The sequence below is a fragment of the Lytechinus pictus genome, chromosome 10 (genome assembly GCF_037042905.1).
Source record: "Lytechinus pictus isolate F3 Inbred chromosome 10, Lp3.0, whole genome shotgun sequence".
Classification (NCBI taxonomy): domain Eukaryota; kingdom Metazoa; phylum Echinodermata; class Echinoidea; order Temnopleuroida; family Toxopneustidae; genus Lytechinus; species Lytechinus pictus.
The window spans coordinates 33,394,191-33,409,353 of NC_087254.1; the positions used below are offsets into that span (position 1 = coordinate 33,394,191).

Genomic DNA, 15,163 nt, shown 5'->3' on the forward strand with positions numbered 1-15,163 from the left:
CCCAATCTAAAAAATGGATCGATGCCCCTGTGTATACATCATGCTCAATCAACAGATCACTATGTACATGTTCCAGATAATTTTTGTCATTTTTTCTTTCGTATGAGTTTAGAATAGGCTTACTTGTAACACAAATTGAATTTTTAAAAAAATTATATAAGTACAGTACACTACAACAATGAAGGAATTTCCAAGAACACCATGCATATCAATCACTCCCAAATGTCCTAACTTGTGATTTTAGTGGGGGTAATGTTGAAAGATCCCCATCCACAAGAACTTTTGTGTCATCATCCCCCCCAACCAAGAATACTGATCGACACCCATGCATCTGCCACTAACATTCATTATCATTACTTTGCATGTTGACAACCCTCTTGAAAAATATCAACTGACTGATAAATCCTAATTGCAGGGAAGAGTAATAATCAGTGAAACTAGCAGTGAGATGCTTGGTAAAGTACATTGTAGTGTTGGGAAATTTGTAATCACTTGGAATAGAGGTGAGGCATAGGGATTAATACTGGATATTAAGTGCACTGTTGTCAACCAATCTCTCAGGGTTACTGCAAAGGGGTAATGTCGCGATAAGAGCACAAATGCAGCAAGTGTGAAATGTGCAAATTGAGACACACCTTTGTCTTACTTTACTTCATTATTTATGCATAATTTTCAAATAGCTGTATGAAACAGCATATAGCCTCCAGTAACAGTGTAAGTGTGGTGTCAATGTTTAAACAAAAATGAAATGTTATAAATTTATGAATCTACCTTTGAAAACACATTCTATGATTGAAGAGTGTGATGAATGTAAAAGATTGCATGAGACCTAACACAGATAGGTGCTAGCCTAGTGGTGGTACCTTTGAAGGTAAAATAAACTACAAATTTATTTTCTATTTGATCAATAACTAACATTCTTAGGCTTCCTAAATCAATGAAGCTTTCAATATCTCTGAAACAACTAACCCTATATATGCATAATTTAAAAAAATAAGTCTCGCAATCTTCCCCTTTTGTTCTGTGAATAAAGTGTCCAACTAGTGAAAAGGGAAAAAATAAGTTTCCTCAATTCCCACATGTGAATCTGAAATTTATTTCATGCTATCTATTCCAACCACATCCAGCCCAAGTCCACTGGAATTCTGTGTGCTAAGTAATATCCCTGATCTTTCAGATCACTCTTATACAAAAACGACAAGATATACTAATGAATTAATCCATATAAAAGACAAACAAACCAACAGATAGACATGAAACAAAGCACACAATACTAGACAACTTTTAAATAAGACGTGAAAATATATATAGTCACTTTTTGCAAGAGAACATCGTTGAGGGATACTCCTTGATAAGGCGCAGAGCAGTCAAAGACCACTCTGATCAAAGACCAATCTGATCTTATCAGGCTTTCTAGGATGATACCTCCCAGTGTGATGGATATAGTTAACCCAATCCTGTAGTCTGACATGGTCAGCAGGCACTCTCTCTGCATAATTTTGGATGATGTCGTCCATGAATTCCCTGTAGTCTCTGCCGAACTTTGGGTTCATCCGCAACCTTCCAGACAGCTGGTTTCACCTCTTCAGGGAGAGGCCTGCTAAAGGACTAACCTATGTAGACTTCGGAGGTAGCGGCATATGGTAGTAGCCTGTCGTGTCTGCAGATACCACTTTCCAGGATGTCCAGGAATCTTTTTTTCCTCCACAGAGTACGGCTTATATTTTCAAACCCGAGTCCTTGAAGTCCTGTTCGAGGATTCTGATCATTTTCTCTGGTCCATGATCTCCTTTACCTTATTCGCAAAGGCAAACCTTGGATACTATTCACTGCAGAAATTGTATTGTAGATGTGTACCTCTCCTGAAGATGTCTGGCATGCCCTGCGGACTACTCTCCATCCGAGTGCTGTCTTTATTGCATATGGGTCGTCTTCTTCACCTGTAATAACCTCTTGAGGGCGTATGGCCCGGGGGCAGTTGTTCCCAATAGGAGTGATACCTTGATACTCATGTTGCAGGGCATGAGACACTGGTTCCAGATGAAGCCACTCCTGTATGACTTCACCTTCGGGGATCTGGGACATATGAGCTGGAACAGACTCTCTGGAGAAGCATGATGGAAGATCGATCTCCTTGAAGTCCAGCACCTGAGGTCCACATACCTTCATGCTCTTGATGCTCATTGTGATGTGCATTGTCGTTAGTCTGAGCATGGTTTCGGCTCCTTGGACTCGCAAAGGTTTGGAGGTGCAAGCCTTTGTTAACACATGGCATGCCCCTCCATTCTCTTATCACGTCGGAATGTTTCCATGCCGTTGACCTTCTCAAATGTCAATAAAATATCAGTTCACTGTTACATGATACATACAATCAATCTCATACAATAATTTATATCAATCATAATTCTTTGACACAACCTTTAGTGAATAATTATACCATTGATTACATATTTTTATGTAGCAGGAATGTGAAAGACAGTTATATCCAATCTTTTCCAGCTTTTATAGAGAAGGTGCAATAATGTCAACAGGTCCAGAACTATGTTTATAAGGGGCTGCAGAATGATTTTAAAGGTGAAGGTGGGGCTGAACATGCCAGAAAAACAATCAGATGGTTATTGTTTCGTTTTGTTCCAAGACCCCTGTATATAAAATTTTTGAAAGTTATAGGTATCAACATAATGATTTCCAAACATTCCATTTGCGCTCAATGTAATTTCCATTTGACTTTCTGTTTTATTACATTTGACTTAGCAGTCATGTAAATCTATGACTGGAACACCCTTCTGTAGGTAACAACATGTACTTAAATGCTGGAACTTTATGAATGATATTTTTGCTATTTATATTTCTTCAAATAATTTTAGGGAGCCAACATTTAAAATAAGCAAGAAGGAGATCGTCTCATGACTAATCCCTTTGTCTAGGGGAAAGTCATGTTTATTTTTTTTTCAATTTGATTAACTCATTTGTGTTACATCAAATGATGGATTGCACGAGAAGAAATATCTTTGTACTTTGTAGCCTATGTATCGTAGATGAGTGCAATATGTAAATAATATTAACAATTTTTGTTATCACCTATAGAAAAATAAATCTAGATAAATGCTTTGAATTATAGAATATGTCTTTGGTAGTAGGTTTTATTATTTGTTTTTGCCTCATGTTTGAAAAAAAACAGTTTTTTTTATCTTAATGAGCATTATATAATTGTATAAGATTTGTGATGCTGATGATGATGTTAATAGTGATGATGAAGAGGAGTATAATGGTGATGACAATGATGATGGTGGTGATTATTATAATGGTGATGACAATGATGATGGTGGTGATTATGGTAATGATATTGATGATGGTGATGATGAGGAGGAGGAGTTTGGGGATAATGATATTGACGCATGGTGATGATGTCGATAGTGATGACCATGACGATGATGGTAATGATGAAGATGACGATGATGGTGATTTTGATGGTGAAGATGACAATGATGTTAATAAAGATGATAAAGATTATGTTGATGGCAGAGATGATGGTGTTGATGGTTATGATGATGATGATTGTTAAGATATGGTGATGATGATGATCATGATGACAATTATGATGATGATGATTATTATAATGATGATGAAGATAATTGTAAAGATATGGTGATGATAATTGTGATGATGATGATGAAGGTGATAATGATGATGATAATGATGGTGATGATGATGGTTGCGTCAGTCAGTGGCGGTGATGAGACGGAAAATGAACTGAAAAAAATGTTGCCAAGATGATTGGGAAATTTTCTTTTCACCTCTGGTGGGCCAATAAACTTAACGATGATTTCGGTTTATATAATTATATTGTGTATATATTTTATTCAGTAATTTTAGATTGCTCTTCTTTTCAATTAAGTACACACTCGGGACTACAGGTCTATTCGAATTTCCTCGCATTCCACATTATCATAGGTCACGCGGGTACACAAAATTGTGCATATATACAAGTCATTAATCCCTCACCTCAAGCAATACATCGGTTAGGTAGACGATAAATAACGCGTGAGCGTGAAGTATTTGTTCCTCCATTTATTCATCAAGGGTGATGCTAATTTGTATTTTGATATAAGGAGGGCAAGACGACTTATTTTGTACAACTGAATTACGTTATATGACTTATATACCCCTGTTTTTTATGCTCTCGCACCTCTCTTTCTTCTCCCTCTTTGTCTTGTTCTTTTTCCTCCCTTTCAGTTTTCTTTTGAGCTCCTATTTTTCACTCCTTGAAAAATAATAGGGGCCGTCGCCCCTGCCTCTTTTTAGCAGCACTCCCGTTCATTCATATAGACCTTCGTGTTTAATTCCAGCTCCCATTTGTCAAAAACCTTGATTTTTAAAATGTTATTCCATTCCCCCACCCCATGACCTATATGCAGGATTTCTTTCCCTAGGGAGCAATATTAAAAGCACATACAATGCCAAAGAATTCGAAAGTATCAGAATAATAAAGTGAAACCACCTGCTTTAAGGGCGTTATTTTGTATTTTATTGATATTGAAATACCTGATCCATATTTTGAGAAAATTTGAAATGAAATAAAAGAAAGGCTTTGTCTCTCACATAGGGGGTAAAACCCCTCTTCATACGGCCATGCGTGCACCATAGTTTGGAAGTGATTATTATACTCGATATGTATATATACCAAGCAAACAATCTGTAAGGGACAAACCCAAAATTGGATTGCAATTTCATAATGAAAAATGCATAAGATCTTATAATATATCAATTTCGATTTGTGAACATCGCCTAAAAGCGTGTACAAGAAAGCCATCAATACCTCACTGTGTCTAGTTATATTTACATTGTTAATGCATGGTTAAATGAGTAAGCATCTTTATCAATATATGGTGGCATAGTCCAACCAGCCACTGCCCACCACTAACTACGTCTTTTGACAATTAATCATTAACCCGTTTTGTTACGTCATTGGATAAATTGAACCTTCTTGTTTCAAGTATACGAATTACGTGATGTAATGAGAGAAAGGGGAAATATAGGATCACCAATTGTCTTCGCTTCCATTTAATGATATTCATCTCTACTGGTTATTAAATGTTTTTACTGTGTGGTGTTTTGTCTACCTTGCTGAGAAAAAAAATAAACATCTGATTTGTGGGACTATTGTTTCTTTAGGTACCAACTTAGCTCTGGAAAACACATTATCAATTGTGATTCTTGAAGTTAACTCTCGGACAACAGTAATTAGGATAAAGGCTCTATCCTATACGCCTCTCGGAGATAAATATCGTCATTGTAAATCATTGTCGGATTTTTTTCTCATTTTGTGTTACATTGGCACGTTCTTCACGTACCATCTATGCATTTGAGTGATCTCATGAAGTACCGGGATAATTATGAATTTTGAGTTTTTTGTATAATCTAGCTTATTCCTGCATCGCACAAGAGCTGAGAAGATCTTATTGTCATCGCCGATATATACACATTGAGGAAGTCAGGTCACACTGTGGATGTAATTAAGTGGATTATTATCGCTGCATGCTTTTCGGTTTCTTTATCATTAATGAGGTGGTCGCTTGCAGATTGAATTATTTATAGCCTACTTTTCCAACTCAACATCTGATTCATAGTTGATTGATGGTACTTAACATTTGACAACGAATCGTATGCATTTTTCAATTGCGACATAAACATTTCATTGCCAGGAGCCACAGTTCATCACTTCGTATTATATCCGTGAATAAAGTTCAAATCAGTCATGACTTCAGAGAAGCCCGCCGATGCTCCAGAAATGGGGGCACCCCCTCCCTACACCCCCGGAGCTGCGGGTCCTCCTCCCACTGGAATACCATATCCCGCTCCACCACCAGGCTTTAATCGTGAGTATTATAATTTTCATATATCTTTTATATATAATTTAAACTGCTAACAATGAATCAAGATCGCAACTCGTTAAAAAATTATAACGAAATGGTAGTATGAAATATATCGTTTGATTTTCTCAAGCCGATGTAGCAGTTTGGGCTATTGCCAAATCCAATAGGATGCACATATCATTGTCAGCATCGATTCCAGAATAATCGTCGGCAAACTCGAGTCATTATAGGTTAATAGGTGATCAATGAATACCAGATCTTTAGAATTAGTGTAATTCGTTTATGTAAAGACGAGGTATTTCCCCCCATTCTCATGATTGAAAATGCGAAGTAATGGAGATACCTGTATACATGCACATAGTAACTGCGCTATTTAAATGGACATATTATTATTATATGCCCTATCATTATTTAAAACAAAAAAAATGAAAGAGCATAAATCTACATAAGTAACGAATCAAGATTTAAAGATTATAATCCTAGACTCTAAATAATTATGCAAATTTTACCAAATTTTATTTTTTGTCTGTAATTTTTTTCTAAGTTTCAGATGATCCTTACCCAGGTTCGTATATTTAACAATGAATTTCATACATTATCAGAATGATTAACATCATATCACCATAATGATGTGATAAGAACTTTACACTTTTCACCTTACTAACTCATTATGAATTACATACATTTATACGTACGTGATGTTTTCACAACCACTTTAAAAACTATTTCATGGGGTAAATCAACATGTTGGTGAACATTAATTTATTATCCATTTTATTTCCAGTTTGAGACATCTTCATGGTTGGTTTGATTATAAATTCCATTCACGGAAGTTTATGACTATAAAGTCCCACTGACACGATTACAACGCACTTCTATAATTTGGTATGATCGTGGCTGTAATATCACTTGCGTTTAATAATTTCGCTGATATCTACACACTAAAAAAAATGAATATCTGAAAATTGAACTTATACGAACAAATTGTACGAATTACGACAACTAGTAGTACACTACTACCACTACTACTACTACTACCACCACCACTACTACTACAACTACTACTACATACTACTACTACTATTACTGATAATAAGAAGAAGAGCAATAATAATGATAATAATAATGATTATAATTATAATTATAATAATGATAATGATAATATAACATTGATGATGATGATTGATAGTATATATCTATATTTATATTAGCAGTATCACCATGGAATGACGCGTATGGTGCTCTGCATTTTATTTAAAGCAGAAACATGAAGGAGAAAAAAAGATATAGAAATAGAAAATAGAAAACATGAAAATAAATTACATAGAAAATGAATATAGTAAAGAACAGAAATGAAGATATTAATAATAGAATAGAATAGAGTAGAGCATAATAGAACAAAATATTTTATTTAAAAAAATGAAATAACATAAAATAGATTGAATAAAATAAGAGATAATATAAGAAAGGCGAAGAGAACCGAAGAAAAGAGAATAAGCAAGAAGATAGAAGAGAGAAAAAAGAGAAAAGAGCAAAGAAGAATGAATGAATATATGGAAAGAAGATAATTAAGAGAGAAAGGGGAATAATAATATGTCGCTTTCATCAAGTTCAAGTGCCCATTGGTAATGGCCATATTGATTAATATTCATGGCGAGTCATTTCCAGTTACTTGATAATATCTACATATTTTAACGTGGTGCTCATCACTGACGATTAACACGACCAAAATATAATATGAATTCTTAATTACATCTTTAATACGTTTGTGGCATTTTAATCTGGGACAAGACGGCATGCATATGACATAATTTCTCTCAATATGGGGAATGTAAAAGAGTCCACTAATCAAGACATCTCTTACAAAAAAAATCTTTCTTCTCTCCTATTATTGATTTCTTCCTCATTTTAATTCCCTCCTCATCTTTTTTTGGATTAATTGTAAATCACTTGAATAATCAAGGGAGTCGTCCCATACCCTTTGATATTCCGTGATTCGCGGCGCCTGTATCAATCATTAAGCTATTCCTCCACCTCATTCAGCCACAGAGGGATGAAAGTCCAGTGTGATCATACCAATTATGATCATCGTTGTTATGGTTTCATTTCGTAATTCCTAATGCGACTCTTCTAATGAATGACTGCTAACGGAACAGCCAAATAAAAGGACATGAATAAATCATTTTGTTCATTTATGGGAGCAGGCCATGATCACTCCATTATAGGCTCGAGTATTGGCCTATATAGCCCTATAAGTTACATCATAACATATATAAGACCTCTTAATGTTTCGAATTATGTTTAGAACGTTAAACATTTATTCTCATGGGCATTTTTACTAATCCATCGTGTATATTCTAATGGTCACCTCGTCATTGTCTATCGGTTTCCACTCACACTTGATCCTCGGCCGCTATATCTAGCTAGTCAGAGTTCATTAATTGTTTCTGTTAATGACTCACTGCAAATTAACTAAGCACGATGATGATAGAAAGTGACTTAGCAAAATCGTACGGTTCGACTTCATAATCATTTTCTACAAGTGGAATTATCATAGGCCAATATGCCAATCATTGAAAAAGAGAATAAGTGATCAACATTGTTGTTTTCATATTTTGTGCTATTCTAAGGATAAAGTGGGTCGACGACCGTGTAACGAGACCACATTATAATATACTTAATTATTGTGCTATACCTGTACGTTATCGTGATCACATGCGACCGATTAGTTGTCAATAAATAAACAAAGCTTATTCGAGTTTCACAACGGTCATGACACAATGACGTATAAATTCAAGACAATAATCATCTTTCACAAGACCCAACATATAGTATTCAAGAAAACCAAAACTTAAATCAAAATGAAAATGAATCACTCATGGGGAACATTCTCCCACATAATGGAACGATATTCCATCCATCCTGGAGCATGACATCCGCATAAATCCCCCTCAAAAATAAATATGATAATAACAAGGATAGATGTAATATAATAGTAATAATTATGACAATGAATAAACAATTAAAATCTTCAAAATGTATCAAAATTAATCAAAATTGCAACAACAAACAACTGACAAAAAATGATAATCAGAAGTGAAATAGATTAGCAGGAAGTATAACATATACTTCTAAAATGAAATAAATTAGATTTTTGAAACATATGTTTCTGTATAATGGACCTCTGCTTATGCAGTTGTGTCTGGAATAAAGTCTTGAATTTAATTGACTTGAAACAAAATAATACATAAACTTTGCGTTCTATATTGAATAAATTATCTAACGATTTACTTCCTTTTTATTTTTTTTCAGCCTCAACCGCCTATCCACCCCAACCGGGTATGCCACAACCCGGAGCAAACCCCTACATGCAACAAACCGTCGTGCCACCAGCACCACAAACCATTACCGTCACATCCCACCAAGCACCAATGGTGGCCATCGTGAACCAGTGCCCCAACTGCAAAGTCGGCAGCCTCCAAGAGCAGTTCACACCGTTCGGGATTCTGTGCGCTATCTTCTTTTTCCCGTTCGGGATCCTTTGTTGCCTGATGTCCCGCCATAAGATTTGCCCTGTCTGTGGAACCATCTTTCACGGCCGTTAGCTGGTCTGCCATAAGAACACTGAAATAATTGTAGGGTCGTTTGCTGGGGTTTGCTTTTGAAGAGAGAAAAAAAAGGGAGTTTAGTATTATTCCTAAGAAGACGTCATAGTAATTATCTTTGGATGGAAAATCGGATGCTCTGAATGCTAATGAAAAAAGACTGGGGAATTTTTGTTTACAGTTCACCGCTTTATATGTTGTCCTCTTCTCCTTGATGAGATTTAATTGGGACCTCACCCCTATTTAGTGGAACTTTTCATAAGATGGCTATAGGCCCCTAATCATGATAAAGAAACCACACACACACCCACACACACACACAATTAACTCCGCAGCTGGGATCTCCCATTGCGTTGTCGTGAAATTTAACTTTATTTATGCATAATTATAACACACAAAATATACCACTTTATCAACGTTACTAAAGGCATTACTTTTTCAGTGCCATGGTACTTGTTATGGGTGTGCAAATTGAATTTAGCAGGAATTTCTCACATACGTACAAAAGAATCGACGTACCGTTACTGAAAATGGCGATATTGTTAACAGATTGAGGAAAGAAAAATCCTCATGTACGTTCATTTGAATAGGACTATCATATATGTCTTTTTAAGAATGTATGTCTTGCATAATTTATTGAAATTAGGTCATAATGTTATGTACTATTTTTTGTCGGTTGGAAATTAATGAATACTAATTTGATATTGAATTGAATATATCATGTTGTTTTAAGAAAGTTTATGATGTTATCTAAAGTCATTGTTTTTTTAATAATCATATGTCCATGCCTGCAATTATATACAGCTGACTGATATACGATTTGTCTCGTACAGAGTGGTTTATTATACATTGCTTTTTAATAGTTTTTTTTTTGCATAATGACTACATATGTCCGATCAACTGATCAAAAGCATGATGACAGTGATGTATTTTTATGATCAGACTGTCCTGTGTATCTAGCAGGGGCGTCGGTCCATGTTTCAGATGGAAAACAAAAGTGAAAAAAAGTCTACAACTTTCCAAATCATAATCACTAGCGTACCTAAGGGGGGCAGGGGGCAGAGTGCCCCCCCCCCCCCCTGACGAGACACAAGCCAAAAAAAGGAAGCGAAAAAAGGGAAAGAAAAGAGGAAAAAGGAAAGAGAGAAAAATGGGGAAGGGGAAAGAGTTTAAGGAAAGGGGAAAACAAAGACTGGACTGCAGACTGTCGGAAACAATTATAAACTGTCGGGCAAATGATTCGGTTTTTTAGTTCCACCATCTTTGTCGGTAAATGTCAATTAAACTGTACACTTTTATCGGTAAATTGTGAATTTTACGCAATGCGACTTTTAGAGCTCTCTGTACCGATAGTGAGTACGGACTGGGCTGACCAGGGACAGGAAAAAGTTACAGAATAACTTTTAGGTAATGTAATTAAAACAATAAAAATTTCGCTCGCGCTAAGCGCTCGCATCAATTTTTTAGTTGGATACCTAAAATAAATGTTTAGTTTTCAGGTTAAAATATCAAAAAAATTCAGCTCGCACTTCGCGCTCGCCTCAATCGATTAGTTAGAAACCAATTTGTTCACGGTTACAAAAAGTGCTTATAATATCTAGTTCTTAGGCCGGAATATCAAAAATTTCAGCTCGCACCTCGTGCTCACATATAACTTTTTAGGTATATCCATCCTGTTCATAGTTAAATGAAGTGTTTAGAATGTCCGGTTTTCAGGTCGGAATATAAAAATAAAAAATATATCATTAGAAACCAATTTGTTCACGGTTACAAAAATTACTTAGAATATCAAGTTCTTAGGTCGGAATATCAAAAATTTCAGCTTGAGCTTCGCACACGCAAAAAATTCCATCCTGTTCATAATTAAATGAAGTGCTCAGAATGTAAAGTTTTCAGGTCGAAATCTCAAAAAATTTCAGCTCGCGCTTCGCGCTCACACCAATTAATTGTTTTAACTACCATCTTGTTCATAAATAAAATAAAAAAATAAAAAAAGGTGCTTAGAATGTCCACTTTTCAGGGGGGAATATCTCAAATTTTCAGCTCGCTCTTCGCGCTCGCATCAATTCATTATTCAGTTAGAAACCAATTTGTTCATGGTTACTAAAAGTGCTTAGAATATCAAGTTCTTAAGTAGGAATATCAAAAGTTTTAGCTCGCGCTTCGCGCCCGCACGACTGTTTAGATACCCATCCTGTAAAACTGCTTAGAATGTCTAGTGTCCAGTTAGGAATATCAAATTTTTAGCTCGCGCTTCGCGCTTGCATAATTTATTAAGGAAGATACCCATCGTATTAACAATTAAGTGCACAAAATGTATCGTTTTAGGTCTAAATTTTTAGAAAAATCGCGCTCGCAATTATCATTTTTATATTATTATTTTTAACTGATTTCAATGTCAAATACCTTTTTTATAACGTCTCCAAATCAGCAGAATTGGGAACATAATGTAAACACCTTCAAAGAGGAATAAAAGAAGTATGTTAATATAAACATTGCAATTACCACTTGATTAGAAATATATCGATCACGATCCAATACATGTACATTCCATTTCTGGAATGATATACAAAAAAAAAATAATTTCGACTATAAAGTGCAATCGCCCGATTGCAAATATCAGTAGTAGCAAGATCCCAACTGTTTTATTGGGCACCCCTGGGTAACCTTTCCCACCTTCAGTGCCACTGCCAGACCTACACATCCAAACGTGTATGGGGGGTGGGCTGCAAAATGCAGGGCAACGAGGACTGCGAGGTGCCCAAATATCCTCGTGTATTGGTAATTTTATGACCGAATGTATAATTTCCGAACGTTTCACATAATGTAAAAAGACTAAATAATAATTGAAAAAAATGTTCGCTAGCTCGAAAATTAAAAACTGTGAAGTTGATATTTGGGCAATTATTATCAGCCCCCCTTGAAAAAATTGTGCCTATATATGTCCATGCCTACAACCCCCCCCCCCCTTGCTCATTCTTGTCGCTTGCCCCCCCCCCCCCCCTGACGAAATATGCCAGGTACGCCACTAATCATAATGTTTATGGTATCCCGGCATCTTACATGCATGTATATTTCTTTCAAGTTGTCAAAATTAATTGGGGTTCACTCCCCCTCCCCAGGATCGACGCATCTGATATCTAGTAAGATATTGGCCTGCAGTGCTCTGTTTAATCTATACATGCATGATATCCTTATTTCGATAGTTACTGTTTTAACAGTAACTAAACAGGTATCAAATTTGATATCGTGCTAAAAGCAACAGTCCCAATGATATAGATGTACTCTTTAATTTCCGTTTCGATGCTAGTCGGTGACAGTGATCAAGTATAAATACTAATCATAGGCCTATCACTGAAATAATTAATCGGTCATGTCATATGATGAATTTAAAAAATCTCTGTACATATAGAAGACTAATAAATGAAGTCACTGTAGTTGGTCAAGAAACAATCTTATAGAAGACGCATGAACTCGACTTTACAGGCCTATCATATTTTAGAAATGCTACATTCATATTATCTTAAAATGATATATTGAGAATTGTGAGAATGTAGTGTATATACAATTTCTGTATATAGGTTAAGGAAAACCATTTCAATAATTTAATCTCACATAAAAATTGTTGATAGCTTAAGGATAGTCTATAACGATTGTGACGGAAACTTAAAAAAGACAAATTGAATTGTATGAGTTTCTTATTTTTAAATCTCGTTTGGTGGTGATTGTATGGAAAATAAATCATGTATAACAATGAGCTGTCAATTCTATAAAAAGACGAATTGAACTGTCTGAGTTTCTTTTTTTTATATCTCGTTTGGTGGTAATTGTATGGAAAATAAATCTTGTATAACAATTATAGCTATCATTCTATAACTGAGAAGCTTTTATGGATCCAATGTGACTATGATGAGATAGAGAATTAATATGGAAAGGGCCGTGTGTGTGCGTGAGGGTGTGTGTGTGTGTGTGTGTGTGAGGGTGTGTGTGTAAATCTGGTCGGTGATCAAAGGTAAGATCCACCCCAATTAACATAAGTTAATTGCTTTGAATTAAACGAAAAATAAAAAGGGCATAATATTAAAAATTTCATCAAGATCAGATGTTAAATAGAATGACATTTTAAGATTACGCTTGATTTCATCGTGAACATTGTGTTATGCAAATGAGAGATTCGATGGTGTAACTAATTTGATTATACTTTATATTTTTAATTCCTGAAGATTTGACAATAACGAGACTCATGAAATTTCAGTTGGTTACAACAATGGCAAACATTATGTTCAGGAAGAAAATAAAAATTTGTTTCACATAGTGAGTGGGAGACGTCATTGGTTCCCTCGTTTGTATACTGACCGAGATGCATGTGCATACAGTGCATGAAACTGTTTCGCGAAACAAGCGAAACTTGAAATAGCATTATATTTGACACCAGATTTTTGTAATGAAGCTTTACATTATATGATTTAACGGTAAAATTTATACTTTAAATATTCTAAAAACAAAACATGTCGGCTTACTTAGTGGTACTCTGGGCTGAAAATAATTATATAATAAATCAATAAAGTGAAATTCAACGAGCAAAGCACTCGAGCAGCAACTTCATCAAAATCTGATAACAAATAACGAAGTTATTGAATTTTAAATGTAAAGCTTGGCAATATTTTAGGAAGACAAAATAATGTGCACCCAACATAAACATACCATCGGTTGGCGAATGATGTCTTGTCCCCTCATTCCCTTTCTCATTTCTAACATGAAATCATGATTATTTCATATTTTCATACCTGTGTGTATGATATTTTTCCCTGTAACAAAATAAGTTGCAGCAATGATTATCTGACACATTATTTAATAATCAATCAATAATTTTTTTATTATTATTCTTGGAGGAAAATATTTGAATGAATAGTGTAATATCCTCAATAAGATACACAATAATAAGTGGGGATATTTGACATCAACAGCGTTTAATGGAATATTCATTATGACATACGTATAATTATTTAAGTTAAATAATGCAAAACTTAAATATTTCATATATCTTTTTTAATCCTTGTCCGAAAATGAAATTTTCAGTGTTTTGTTTGTCTGATTTTGATTTACATGCTCTATATTATTCAAATCATTATTTTCAGCCTGGATTACCCCTAACATTTCTAGGGGGGAAAAACGTTTTGAAAATATTTTTCCGTTATCATTTTTTAACGTCACTATGTGAAATATTTTATTGATACCCACAAGACCAAAAGAAAACACGAAAATCAATTAGAACCCCAATATATATATTCCCCATCGAATACCGTTTGACAATTGGAAGTTTGTACGAATTAAGTGAAACAATGGGTACCAACTGAAATCACTTGACATTGGGGACAAATTCACCATTGCCAATTATTTGGGAGGCAACAATGTGTCATTGTCAATTGGTAAATCGATGTGGGGGCAATTTGTTTCAATGTCCATAAGTAATTTGGTATTTCAATTGGCATTTAAAGGTCATTGATCAAACTGAAACCATAATTTTTCAATACCATATAGGCCTGTAACCTTGGACTTCAATAATGGCATAAGTGGATCTAGGGGGCGAAGCGCAGCCCCCCCCCCCCCCCCATCATATTAGCAGAGTAAAAAATAAAAAGGAAAAAAGAGGAAAGGGTATGGGAGAGTAGGGGGGGAAAA

The 15,163-nt window shown here is 35.1% G+C and overlaps 1 protein-coding gene across 3 annotated transcripts; it reads left to right on the forward strand.

The window, feature by feature from the left end:
• Window positions 1–4,979: 4,979 nt before the first annotated feature.
• On the forward strand, window positions 4,980–13,263 carry LOC129270276 (membrane protein BRI3-like). 3 transcript variants are annotated; one of them, XM_054907672.2, is made up of 3 exons: window positions 5,009–5,879; window positions 6,421–6,441; window positions 9,189–13,263. In XM_054907672.2, the coding sequence occupies exons 1-3, from the start codon at window positions 5,759–5,761 to the stop codon at window positions 9,479–9,481; spliced, it is 435 nt and encodes a 144-aa protein (XP_054763647.1). In that variant the 5' UTR covers window positions 5,009–5,758; the 3' UTR covers window positions 9,482–13,263. The 3 variants fall into 3 exon arrangements, with proteins under 3 accessions (XP_054763649.1, XP_054763647.1, XP_054763648.1); XM_054907673.2 differs by having other exon boundaries at window positions 6,427–6,441; XM_054907674.2 differs by lacking the exon at window positions 6,421–6,441 and having other exon boundaries at window positions 4,980–5,879.
• The last annotated feature ends 1,900 nt before the right edge of the window (window positions 13,264–15,163 follow it).

What these genes read in the sequence shown, in the direction of transcription:
- LOC129270276 (XM_054907672.2), top strand. Translation starts at nt 5,759, where the DNA reads ATGACTTCAGAGAAGCCCGCCGATGCTCCAGAAATGGGGGCACCCCCT. An exon ending in TCCACCACCAGGCTTTAATC is followed by an intron (nt 5,880 to 6,420) that starts GTGAGTATTATA and finishes TTTTTTTCTAAG; the next exon opens with TTTCAGATGATCCTTACCCA. An exon ending in TTCAGATGATCCTTACCCAG is followed by an intron (nt 6,442 to 9,188) that starts GTTCGTATATTT and finishes ATTTTTTTTCAG; the next exon opens with CCTCAACCGCCTATCCACCC.